Source organism: Sarcophilus harrisii, chromosome 4 (genome assembly GCF_902635505.1).
Source record: "Sarcophilus harrisii chromosome 4, mSarHar1.11, whole genome shotgun sequence".
NCBI classification, from domain to species: domain Eukaryota; kingdom Metazoa; phylum Chordata; class Mammalia; order Dasyuromorphia; family Dasyuridae; genus Sarcophilus; species Sarcophilus harrisii.
Window position 1 is genome coordinate 189,125,760 of NC_045429.1, and position 13,157 is coordinate 189,138,916.

At 37.1% G+C, this 13,157-nt stretch overlaps 2 protein-coding genes across 18 annotated transcripts in view; one reads left to right on the forward strand and one right to left on the reverse strand.

Annotated features, from left to right (window-relative positions):
• Positions 1-1,597: 1,597 nt before the first annotated feature.
• On the reverse strand, positions 1,598-8,681 carry FAM229B (family with sequence similarity 229 member B). 15 transcript variants are annotated; one of them, XR_004233633.1, is made up of 5 exons: positions 8,322-8,488; positions 7,649-7,856; positions 3,334-3,492; positions 2,442-2,580; positions 1,603-1,845 (listed from the first exon to the last, which is right to left on the reverse strand). XR_004233633.1 is itself a non-coding variant. In XM_031964393.1 (4 exons), the coding sequence occupies exons 3-4, from the start codon at positions 2,564-2,566 to the stop codon at positions 1,728-1,730; spliced, it is 243 nt and encodes an 80-aa protein (XP_031820253.1). In that variant the 5' UTR covers positions 2,567-2,580; positions 7,649-7,856; positions 8,322-8,488; the 3' UTR covers positions 1,598-1,727. The 15 variants fall into 15 exon arrangements, 12 of the variants coding, with proteins under 12 accessions (XP_031820253.1, XP_031820252.1, XP_012404743.1 ...); XR_004233632.1 differs by having other exon boundaries at positions 3,334-3,495; XM_031964393.1 differs by lacking the exon at positions 3,334-3,492 and having other exon boundaries at positions 1,598-1,845.
• The window catches only part of TUBE1 (tubulin epsilon 1), a 49,336-nt gene continuing 44,766 nt past the window's right edge, over positions 8,588-13,157 (forward strand). For 2 of the 3 annotated variants that reach the window (XM_031964388.1, XM_003769369.4), the window contains exons 1-2: positions 8,588-8,669; positions 8,761-8,834. In XM_031964388.1, coding sequence (XP_031820248.1) covers positions 8,645-8,669; positions 8,761-8,834 — 99 coding nt within the window. In that variant the 5' untranslated portion in view covers positions 8,588-8,644. The other variant, XM_031964389.1, reaches the window with a different exon arrangement.

Below are 13,157 nucleotides of genomic sequence, written 5' to 3' on the forward strand. Positions count from 1 at the left end.
TGTTGATAGTGAACTATGTTCTCAGCAGGGGGTGGAGGGGAACCTCTAAAGTTTCAAACTTTTTCACACTGTTTTCAGTAGTTCTAGAAATTTGAAATTTTGGGGTGCTTCCAAAGTGGAAGAAATGTGATCACTGTTCTCTTGCTCTGCACACTGATCCTCACCCATGAAGAGGCCTCTCTGATCCCTTGCAATTGCAATTAATACTGTTTCCCAGGTTCCCTCCTCCTTTGGGGCTAGAAACAATATTGTTCATTCAGGGTCCCTAATGTCTTGGGACTAGAAGTGATACTGTCCCCTCAGGGCCTTCCACCTACTCTTGACTAAAAGTGTCCTATCTCTGAAAATATAGTACTACACATCTCTTTTAAATATTTTACTTTCATCTATTTTTAAGGAAACCCTATTCCAATTGCCTTGCTTTTCCTCATCATCAAAGTCCTCTTCACTTTTTTACACATTCCCAATTACCTCCCATTTTAGTTTGCCTATTAGTTCCTTTTTCTGTCTTGTTCTTATCTAGCTTAATTCTTCCCATCTTTCTCCCCTGCCTCAAGTAGTAAATTAGAATTTCCCTGTCTTTTTCATCCTATTATGCTAAATTTTTAAATTTTCATTTTCTGCATCTTCTTTATAAGACTTTCTTCACTCATTTTATTATTTATCTTCCCTTTCTGTCCTAGACTTTTGTTAATGGTTTGATTAATTTTAAATTGCTTTTCCTTCTCTCTACTAGTACAAAGTTGTTCCCTCCCTATCTCCTGGAGAAGTACCTTTTTTTTTTTCCAGAGGCCCCCACTTCTTTACTCCTTTCTCCCCTAGAGTTTCTTGTAAATCTCTGTGTAAAGATCCTTCCTATACTCCAGCATGGAGATCTCTCACACTCCAGTGATCCTAGGTCTCTAATATTTAGATTTCCTAGCATCCCCTCTCTTCTAAGACTATATTAGAGGTATGTCTCAGGGATTCCCACCCCTTGATGCCATTAAGTTTCCTATTTTACTAATCTGACACCGCCTCAGACTCCCTAAAAATGGCCCCAACCATCAAATATGAGATTGTCCAATTTGATTAATGGTCCTTACACCTAAGTTTTTATATTCTCTTAATTCCTCTTGGCTCAAAGTGTTTTAAGTTTTCTTCCTCCCGGTTCTTTGGCAACTTCAGCCTTTTTTCCTTCTTTTCCTCTATCTCTTTTCTTCTCCTTTGAGTGAACAGTTTTCCTGGGGGCTACATCTCAGCCTTCTCATTCTAAGTAACTGACTTCTAGAGGAATGAAAAATTGGTCCTATTTGGATGTTAAACACTTTCTCAGGCTGAGTGAAGTGCCACAGCCACACATGTGTCTTCTTCCCTCTTTTCTAGCTATTATAATAAAATTTAATCAAAGAATAGTCCAAAAATAGCATGAAGTAAACTATCCAGAGCAGGCAGGAGCTGAGATGCAATTATTTCAGCAAAATGGTACTCATCAATTAAATATAATTTATCATACTAATGGTTATATCCTGTCATGTAGATAATTTTGATTATATATTGGTCCATTGTATTTTATAAATTTCTCCTCATATCCCACAAAAAATAAATAGCAAGTGAAAACCGTTGTGAACATCCAATGGTGTCACCACTTTTATTTGTTTACCAGATCATAAAATGATACTGGCCCATTACCTTGACCTAGTCAAACCTCTACAAAAGCCTTATGATGATCTTCACCAAAGGAGCGGCTATTTGGGGTGCATTTCCTTGCTGCTTTGAGCAGGTGGTTTTCTCATTGTCGCATAAAGATTGACAGGAACATCAGTGATTGTCAGACAGTGACTTCCAGGGCATCTTCGGAGTTGCCTATACAACAGGGAAAATGACCTTTGTTTAATTGCCTACCAGAAAATGATATTAAAGTGCTAAAAATCTTACTAATAATTCTCCTTTCTTAAATCAATTTTAAGTTCTTTAAATGCCATTCATAATTCTATGTCAGAAGAACTGATGAGGCAAAAATCAAGACTTTCATTCCAGAAAAACTATATTGCTACCATTTTAATCATATGAAACTGGTAAAAACAAAAGAAACTTTTAGCTTCTAATTTAAAAAGGCATCTTTTGTTCACCAAATGGCAATAAAATATATGTGGATGGATAGGTGCCTTTCATGGGTAGGCATTTTGTATCTTTCAAAAATCATTCCAAAAGCATTATCATATAAAGAGTGGGATATCTGGGAAATGTTCCAAAACAGAGAATATTCCATATATATTGATTCTCTTAACACTGCCTCTAATAAGCAACAAAAAAGCTACTACTAATTTAGTGATGTTTAAATTTTTAGTTTTCCTTTGTTCTGTCAACATTTAAAATTAGTGTAGATATTAAGATAGCATTAACCAGTGTTAAAATTTGCACTGTAACACAAATATACTTAGCAGAATCAGTAAATTTACCTGGTTGGTGGAGTCTCTTTCCTATACCATGCAGTACTGGAGCTCAGGCCAGGTTCAGGACCAATTGAAGAATCTCCTCCTTCCACTGGAAACCTCCTTGGCTGAGTACCAAACCGAAAAGGCATAATTCACTGAAAACCTAAATTAGAAATTAAAGAAAAAACACATAGTAGCCTTCTGCCCTTTTAAATTTTTATAATTTCTATTATAGGAATGATAGAATATATACCTCTTATAGATCTATAACTCTTATCTATAACTTTTTCTCAGTTGTTTGCATTTATTCTTCAGTTTCAATAACAAGCAATCACTATCATAGATGAGAGTAAACTCTCTTAAGACTAACAAAACTTAAGTTCACATAAACTGTAATTCAATGTGCCTTTAAAAGGTATTTATAAATTACTCCCATTATGACTCCTTGAAAATTGCTACCTATTATCTAAAGCCTAGGTTTCCCCTCAAGGCCCAGCTTCAAAAATTTCTAATATCTGATTGCTCCCTCCTCTGATTCCTATAATACTGTCTCTGCCAATTATCTGTCACTTTACATATACCACACTTTTATTGTTTATCTTTTTATGTGTATATTTTGTTTGTCCAAGAGTATTTTAATACTCTATTATACTTGTATATCCCTAGCACCTAACACATGCCCTAATATTTTTTATTGATGATGGTGATGATAATGAATTGAAATTATTAAAATTTAAAATTTTTAATTGCACAAAGATTTTAGGAAGTCCTTTAAATTGCTACACACCCAGTGAAAAGTTTTTTTTTTCCTTTTTTTCCCCATGGTTTAGTTTAAGAAAAGTTTTCAAGGTAGATTCTTTTTTGAAGGGAGTAAAACATGGTTTTGGCTAACTAAGCCAAAGATACATACACTTACCAAAATAAGTGAAGTTTGATTCCTGTAGAGGCTAAATAAATCAAATGCTTCTATTCTCCTTCCATAGGAGGATGGAATGTGCCAAAGGAAGGCTGGTCGAATGAGCCAGTGACACCCAGAAATTATGACATCAGAGAATTCTTTCACATAGTTTCCTACCTGCTAAAGAATAGAAGTTTTCATTCTGAATTCATGATGGGAGAATTAAACTGAAAAGATTTCTGTTTTGCTAAAAAAAAAAAAAAAAAAAAAAAAGCTAACTACCCTTAAAAATTTTGATTTGGGTTTTTTCCTTTGCTTATTTGCTTCTCAAATATTGTGTTAACAGGAAAGGGTCAAACATAATTAAGGTCATTATCAAATATTCAGGGCTACTGACTAAATCTACATTCCAGATCTGAATCTTTTCAATTAACACAGATATACATAACATGACTTTATATCCCAGTTTTTCTGGCTCTTCTCAGGCCTCTCCCTGCATAATGGCCCAATCATAATCTCCTTATCCCACTTCCAATTCCCCAAACTTCTCACAAAAATATACCCTCATATGAAATCAACAGTAAAACACAAAATTTCAACTTACATAGTATAAATAAGAAAAGTCAATTTGGCACTTCTTTTAGTATCACTAATTTTAAAGATGTTTATTAACCCACCCCAAACTCAAGTACATTTAGATCTAAATCATCTAAAGCAAACTATTGTTTCAGCACAAGTGAGAACTAAACTTTCCAATATAAAATGCAAGTAAAGATTATCTTAATCAAAATTTTCACATTACGATTGCTCTGTGTTCTTATTATTCTATTTTCACGTGATATATTATAGAAAACTCATCTTACTCAAGTTGCTCAGTCTTACCTCCACTTTCTTTTTGCCTTAGTAGCTAAAACATCTATGAGCAAGTTAACTACAAGTCTGGTTGGCTGGGGGAAAGCCACCTAACTAACTGTGTAATAATAGTTCAGATAAATTGAGATCTCTGCAGGCCATTGTTAGCTAATGCATTGATTCATCATAAACACTAAGTCCCTACATTTATGGACAACGTTTTCAGTGGTTTGTGTAACTATGAAATTATCCTTAAAAGTATAAAAATAACTTTTTATAGAAGTAGGATATTATCTTATTTTCACTTTCTCCTTATTCCATCATCACACCAATCTACACACTTTAGTAACTGCTAGCAACAATTAATCGGCATTTTAGCATAACCATTCTGATTTTGAAAATTTCAAATAAAAGATGATATAATCAAATATGAATCATTACTTAAACTGTGTTTTCTGAACTGCCTACAAGGATCCTTAAAGACAACATTCTACTGCAACAAAGAACTACAAATATAGGCATTTTGAGCACAGCCAAAGAAGAGAATGGAAATACAGCACCAATCTTGAAGGAGAGTTCATCTAGTCAAAACTTCTCATTTTACAAATGAATAAACTATCTCCACAGTGGTTCTCATAGTTTTGCAGTAAAATAACCCTTCTTGTTAACCCTGAAAATATTCTAAATTTGCTGAATGTCTTCTAAAAATTTTTAAATAAAAAATGACAAGGCTGATCAAAAAAAAAAAAAAACTACTGATGAAATCAGTACAGTTGAGGTTATTTTTTTTGATCAGTCACAGGGCTGAATGCTGGGAATAAAAATACAAAAAATAATCCCTATTCAGAAACAATTTGCATTCAACTGTGAGAAACTGTTTATTCCCCCCCCAAAAAAAATAAATTGTAGAAAAATGAAGTCTCTTTAATCTCTTCTAATCTCCCTTTTCTTTTCAAACAAATGTGAAATATTGACTGCTATATGCTGTGTGTTTTCCACAGGTGAAAATATAATAGGAAATCATCAGTAGATATGTTTTTATTTACTGTATGAATATAATTTTATTTGGCTAAAAAAAAACTAAAAAACTGATACTAATGAAAATAGTAATAGACAAAATCAAAAGCCCAATTTGAAAATGCTGAAAAATTCCATCACAATAACCTATTTTGAGTGTGAACCAAAAAAAAAAAAAAAACACTCCTTTTGTTATCTAGAATAATTGACATATAAATGAAGAATTTAAAAAATGGTTGAATCACTTTTTTCAGTTAGTCACCTAAGTTGAGTAGCTGCTCATCTTATGATAGTAATGTTCAAAAATAAGAGAATAGTCACTTCATAAATATAGAGAAGCATTTATAGGCTTTTTTTGAGCAGCAGATACTTAACTGTTTGGGATCAACATCAAAACACTGTCAATTTCATATATTTATATACTAGATAAAAAACATATTAGGACACTGTATCATAACAAAAAGATGATCCTTTTCCGACATTAATGTAAAGAAAACTACAATAAGACCAAAAACAAAACCATGAAATTCTCCAGGAGGAGATAGTTTTTAAAAGTTTTTTGTTTTTTGTTCGTTTTTAAGAAGAAAATTTAGGGAGAGAGGGAGAGAGGGAGGAGAAAGATGGTTTGGGAGATATAACAAGTGTATGCTATATGCATACACTTGTTATATCTCCCAAATATAACAAGTGTATGCATATGTTTATATTTGTATTCTAGAGGAGTTTTTTTAAGATATTTTCAAATTCTGCACAATACAAAAATCTCAGCAAGTACTATGAGAAGAATTCAATGAAATGAAAGCATTCCCCTCATTTTATAGATAGGAAAATACTCTCAAATAGGTTCAATTTGTCATTTAGTTTTAAAGCAGTAAACAGAACTAAGGATTAGTTCTCGTTTTAGGACTTTTTTCCATTCCATTATGTTGATTCACATTAAGCCTAAGAAGGAAACTACAGCAAATTTCTAGGTGCATAGCCATTTTAACTATCTTGACAGCACCCTTTCCAAGTTGCAAAAATATCCATGTAGAGCTCTAAACATCTAAGTGCAGTTCTTGACCGCTGGACTTCAGATGACAAATATGGAATAACAAGACAGCTCCTAAAAGCCTCCATTAAAATCACTGGGTCTAACGGAAAGATTTGTCTGAATCACTTTTAATAGGGATTTTTCAAGATGACCATCATCACCATCATCCTATTTTTGAGTAGCACTTCATAGTTATATTCCCTTTTACAATAATCCAAGAAGTCAGTGGGAAAATATTAATGACATTTTACAGATGGAGAGATACTCTCAAAGAGAGTTAATTTACCCAAAGTCATATAGTTTTAAAGCAGTAAAGATAACTGAAGATTAGTTCTCAAACTGCTCATCTTATGATAGTAATGTTCAAAAATAAAAGAAGAATGGTCACTTCATAAGTATAGAGAACCATTTATAGGCTTTTTTTTTTTGAGCAGCAGATACTTAACTGTTTGGGACCAATATCAAAACACTGTGTGAATTTCCTATATTTATATACTAGATAAAAAACATATTAGGACACTGTATCATAACAAAAAGATGATCCTTTTCCGACATTAATGTAAAGAAAACTACAATAGGACCAAAAACAAAAACAAAACCATGAAATACTCCAGGAGGAGATTGTTTTTAAAAGTTTATTTTGTTTTTCGTTTGTTTTTAAGAAGAAAATTTAGGAGGGAGGAAGGAGAAAGAATGTCTGGGAGATGTAATGTTTTTAAAAGTTTTTTGTTTTTCGTTTGTTTTTAAGAAGAAAATTTAGGGGGGAGGAAGGAGAAAGATTGTTTGGGAGATATAACAAGCATATGTTTATGTTTGTATTCTAGAGGAGTTTTTTGAAGATATTTTCAAATTCTGCACAATACAAAATCTCAGCAAGTACTATGAGAAGAATTCAATGAAATGAAAGCATTCCCCTCGTTACATAGATGGGAAAATATTCTCAAATAGGTTCAATTTGTCATTTCGTTTTAAAGCAGTAAACAGAACTAAGGATTAGTTCTCATTTTAGGACTTTTTTCCATTCCATTATGTTCATTCACATTAAGCCTAAGAAGGAAACTATAGCAAATTTCTAGGTGCGTAGCCATTTTAACTATCTTGACGACGCACACTTTCTAAGTTGCAAAAATATCCATGTAGAGCTCTAAACCTCTAAGTGCAGTTCTTGACCGCTGGACTTCAGATGACAAATATGGAATAAATAACAAGACAGCTCCTAAAAGCCTCCATTAAAATCACTGGGTCTAACGGAAAGATTTGTCTGAATCACTTTTAATAGGGATTTTTCAAGATGACCATCATCACCATCATCCTATTTTTGAGTAGCACTTCATAGTTATATTCCCTTTTACAATAACCCAAGAAGTCGGCTGGGAAAATATTAACGACATTTTAGAGATGGGGAGATGCTCCCAAAGAGAGTTAATTTACCCGAAGTTTAAAGCAGTAAAGATAACTGAGGATTAGTTCTCAACTTTAGTGTTTTCCGTTCCATGTTGCTTTGTGTGACTGATTTTCCTATACTATTTAGTCGTTATTTTCTGCCTTGGGCTTTTACTGGTACTCTTGAATGAGGATGTTGTCGCCATCAAAATAGACCCAGTAACTTATTTTTTGGAAACCGACTGATCGTTCCTACCTGGAGGGATGAGAGGTGGTGGTGGCATCCTATTAGATTAAACCCGAGCTCCCATGTTGTTTCATGGGTTTACACCCCAGAGAGCAGCCGCCTCCCACAAGAGTACCGCTACAACTCCCAAACAAACGCCAGGGCAAGACTCTCCCCCCGCCCCGCCCCCGCCCGCGAGCTCAGTGAGCATCCCACCCCGCCCCCCAACCAAGGATTGGCTTTAGCTATTCTTTCCGCGAATCTCTGGTACCAGTCACCCGGCCTCGCTGTCCGCCCACCCACCCACCCCCAGACGCTAGGGGGCGCAGTTGGTCGATGTTTTTGTCCAATGGGGCTGGTTAAAGACTCAAGATGCTCGTTCGTTCGGAGAAGGGAGTGAGCCCCCTTCCCCGCCGCCCAAGAAGGATTGGAGACTGGGGACTAGGAGGAGCGGATGAAGGACGCTTGTCAACCAAATTAAAAACCCTGAATTACCCGCTGGTGCGGGCTCCGGAAACCTCAGATACTCCGACCTAAGGCGTTGAGGGCACCCAGATTGGAAGCCAGGCTGAGGATCGCGTTCCTGGTCGCTATGGCAACCTATAAAACGCAAGCGCCTTGGAGGAGCTGTCCGTTGCTCCGCCCCTACCCCCACCCTCCCCGGCCGGCGCCAGTGTGCGCAGGCGCGAGGCGCAGGCGCGAGCGGGGCCCTCGAAGGTAAATTCGTTTGCCAACTGTTGAACTGTCTCCCAGGCGTTCCCCGCAGCCCGCGAGCGTCCTTTGTTGGCGCGAACCGCCGCGGCTGCAGGAGCTGCAGCATGGCCCAGTCTGTCATAGTGCAAGGTGAGCGGCTTCGGGGGCCGGGGCAGAAAACCCTAACTGTGCGCTCGCACTAACGTCCTGCTCTCTTTCTTTGTGCGCCTGCGGGCTGCAGTCGGGCAGTGTGGGAACCAGGTGGGCTGCTGCTTCTGGGACCTGGCCCTGAGGGAACACGCGGCTGTCAACAGGGTAAGTGACAGCTCGCTCTGCGCATCCCGCCGAGCCCCTGCCTCCTTCCGTCCCCACCTTGTTCCCGTCCCTTCCCCCATCTCCTTTCATTTCCTCTTCCTCCTCCTCCTTGCTTTCTAGCTCCATCTTTCCCCCTCACCTTGTTCCCTTCTCCATCTTTCATCTCCGCCCCTACACCCTCCCCCATCTCCCAGCTCCTCCCCCATCTCCCAGCTCCTCCCCCATCTCCTAGCTCCTCCCCCTCTTCCATTAATCTTTTCTCTCCCTGCTCTCTTTTCCGGCCCCATTTTCGGTCCCACCTCCCCTTCCTCTGCTCAAGTTCCCATCTCTTTCCTCTGTCTTCCTGCTCCCTTCATCTTGCTCTCCCCCCTTTTTCACCTTCACATTCCCACCTTCATCCCGCTCTATTATCTTGTCTAGAAAGTCAGCAGTCGCTGCTGCTTTTCTGCACCCCTCTGAGCAAGCGCTCTAAAATAACTAAATAATCAATCAAGTGTCTAAGATGTGCTAAGTCTGGGGACATAAAAAGAGGCAAAAGACATGTTCTCTTTCTAGTCTAATGGCAGAGACCACGTTCAAAGATATGCAAAGCAAATTGTAATCAAAATAAATAAGAAATAATTAACAGGAAAGACATTAGGATTAAGAGGTTGGAGAAGCCTTCTAGTAATATTAATTATTAACATTTATATGGTAATTTGTGTCTTAAAAAGAGCATTTACATCTAATTTGATTGTTAACATAAGTTTCTGAGATGTGGTATTTTACCTGTTTGAAGTCGAAGAGCCTAGTTCATATCCTGCTTTTTTTTTTTTTTTTAAATAGCCTTTTATTTACAGGATATATGCATGGGTAACTTTACAGCATTAACAATTGCCAAACCTCTTGTTCCAATTTTTCACCTCTTACCCCCCCACCCCCTCCCCTAGATGGCAGGATGACCAGTAGATGTTAAATACATTAAAATATAAATTAGATACACAATAAGTATACATGACCAAAACGTTATTTTGCTGTACAAAAAGAATCAGACTCTGAAATATTGTACAATTAGCCTGTGAAGGAAATAAAAAATGCAGGTGTGCATAAATATAGGGATTGGGAATTCAATGTAATGGTTTTTAGTCATCACCCAGAGTTCTTTCTCTGGGAGTAGTTGGTTCAGTTCATTACTGCTCCACTGGAAATGATTTGGTTCATATCCTGCTTTTGATAACTTACTACCTGTGTGGTCCTGGGCAAGTCATTTTTAAATCCCTTAGGCTTCCGTCTCCTCCTTTGTAAAATGAGGAGGCTGGACTATACTTTGGCTTCTGAAGGTTCCCTACATCTCTGGCAAACCTAAGGGAAAGTAACTAACCCATAGTCACATTTAGCTTTCCGCTAAATGGCACAAGGAGAAAGTGCTGAGCGTGGCATCAGGAAAATTTATCACTCTCAAAAGTATATTGGGTTATCTGCCAGTTTTGTAAGGTGTCTTATAAGAATTTGTAGGTTTAGATTTTCTCCAAGTCAAAGAGCAAAGATTTTATTATGCTGCTAAGAGCTGGCAAAATCCATAATGGTTTGTTATTAAGGAAAGCGGTTTAGCAATTTTAAAAGGGCCTTAACTGCCGTTAAGGGGAAGACACCATGGATTGCAAGTAGATTACACCATTGACTTGTCAAGCTAAATTCCTAAAGTTTAGCTATTAGGACTCTTAGCAAGTAGATTATCCCCAAAAAAGGAGTTGGGGGTAGGAAAAAGGTGACTATATCATTGATTGATTGTTATGGGAGCCACCTGCTAGTAGCTTCTGGGGTTCTAATCTTGTTCAGCAAAATAGATCTCTTCATGTGAAGATAATGATACAAGGAGTCTGACCTCTCTCCTCTTCCCTCCAATTTATTTCATTCTCAATCCACAAGCAACATCTGAGTCAATAAAGGCTGATTTGCAATTCCTTCAAATATGTTGATTCACAGCTGTGGGGGCTTTTGGAGAATTGAGCTGCCCTTTCTCACTTAGGCATGGTCCTTAACAATTCCCCATTTTTTGTTTTATGGGAACCCGATTATTCTCCCCCCCCCCCCCAGCATGTCCAGTATTGTGAAGTGGCTGTCTGAGTCTGCATGTTGAGGGATGCGAACAACACTATCAAAGTCTTTTCCGTCCTATTTCTCTGGATGGTTGCAGGGTAAGATGCTATATAGCAGGTATTGAATGCTGTGAGATATCATAGAGGCAAACTTTCTGACAAATGGAGAAGATTGTAGTCAAAGGTAGGCATTTTTCATCAGTCCTTCATCGGTTTCCTGGCCCGGCCCATTTTAATCTCAAAGATTGAAAAAGTCTTACTGGGTCTCTTTTCCCTTTCCTTCCTCATGGGTTGCTGAAGGAACTCTTCTGGGAGAATCCTACTCACAAACAGCTCTTGAGCACTGTTGCTTTATTTTTCGTGTTTCTTGTGCCCCACGTTGGGCACCATTTATTACAGGAGCCACCTGCTAGTCTAGAATGGCTAGCTGCTGGTCTAAATCTAACACAGCTTTCTGATTAGATTCATAACTTGGAGTTATGATGGTTTGGTCCATGCAAAGAATTCAACTAGGAATTCTACCAGACACCTCTTCTTGGGGTGAGACTGTAATAAAGATCCTCTTGAACAAAAGACCAAATCAGAATTTAAAAAAAAAAAAAAAATTCACTTTTAATCCTAACAGTGATCCTCCTGGTTTGCTTCTGGAGAGGAGCTTAGATGTCCATACTGTTTACAGTAATTCAGGCTCTCTGTCCACGAACATCTAGATACCCAGCACCTCATCTTAGTAACATAACAAGTTAAATGTCAGAAGACAGGTTAGAATCCAGATTTCTTCCGACTTTGAAGCCAGGATTCTTTCCCTTAAATCTGAGGATCTCAAGTAAAGGAACTAAGTATCTATTTAAGATCCAACATCAAACAAATTGTGTGTGTGTGTATATGTGTATACATATACATACATATATGTGTGTGTGTCTTGATAATGTTAGAATACAGATTCTTAACTTGGGGATAGATTTCAAAGAGGTCTTTGAACTTGAATGAAAGAAAAAATTACATCTCTCGTAACCTTTGGTTTCTGTGTAGTCCTGTGTATTTTATTTTATGAATGTAAAACATTATTTGGAGAAGTAATCCATAGATTTTGCCCCCATGCAACACAAAAAGATATTAAAATCTTTGCTCTAACGAGATCAACCAAATCATTTCCAATGGAGCAGTAATGAACTGAACCAGCTATGCCCAGAAAAAGAACTCTGGGAGATGACTAAAAACCATTACATTGAATTCCCAATCCCTATATTTATGCACACCTGCATTTTTGATTTCCTTCACAAGCTAATTGTACAATATTTCAGAGTCTGATTCTTTTTGTACAGCAAAATAACGTTTTGGTCATGTATACTTATTGTGTATCTAATTTATATTTTAATATATTTAACATCTACTGGTCATTCTGCCATCTAGGGGAGGGGGTGGGGGGGGTAAGAGGTGAAAAATTGGAACAAGAGGTTTGGCAATTGTTAATGCTGTAAAGTTACCCATGCATATATCCTGTAAATAAAAGGCTATTAAATTTAAAAAAAAAAAGAATCAATTGAGCTAATATGTGTAAAGCACCCTGCTTTAAAGTATTATATAAATGCAATTTATCATTAAATGTCCATGTTATTTAACAAAAAAAATAAAAAATAAAATAAAATAAAATAAATAAATAAATAAATAAATAAAATCTTTGCTCTAGAAAGAAAAATCCACATACATTCAGCTGGTAGTACCAGAGATAGCCAGTGTGGTACAGAAGAAAGGAGGATTGAACTTAGAATGAGCCTGCCTTCTGAGTCCCACATACACTGCTTACTGATTGTCTGACTTTGCTTACCCTCATTATCCTCATTATAAAATGTAGATTAGATTGTAAGTCTTCTTGAAAGACATAAAGAGGTTATTTATCATGGGCCAGGCACTATGGAAAGTGCTAGGGATACAAATGTAAAGATGTAAGACAATTTCTGCCTTTAGAGCTTACATTCTTAATGAAAGAAGATGAGAACTGAAAAGGAGGGCAGAGGGAAAGCAGTATGGTGTGGGCTCTCCATCTGTGACCTAAGGAACAGTTATAAAGCACAAGGTAACATGCTAAGCACAGGATACAAACAAGGATCTGAAACATGCCCTGCTTTCAAGGCATAGACATGTAGCTATGATTTTGGAGCAAACCTTTTTAAACCGTGGGTCATGACCCCATGTGGAGTCACATAATTGAATATGGAAGTCTTGAAATTAAAATTAAATTATC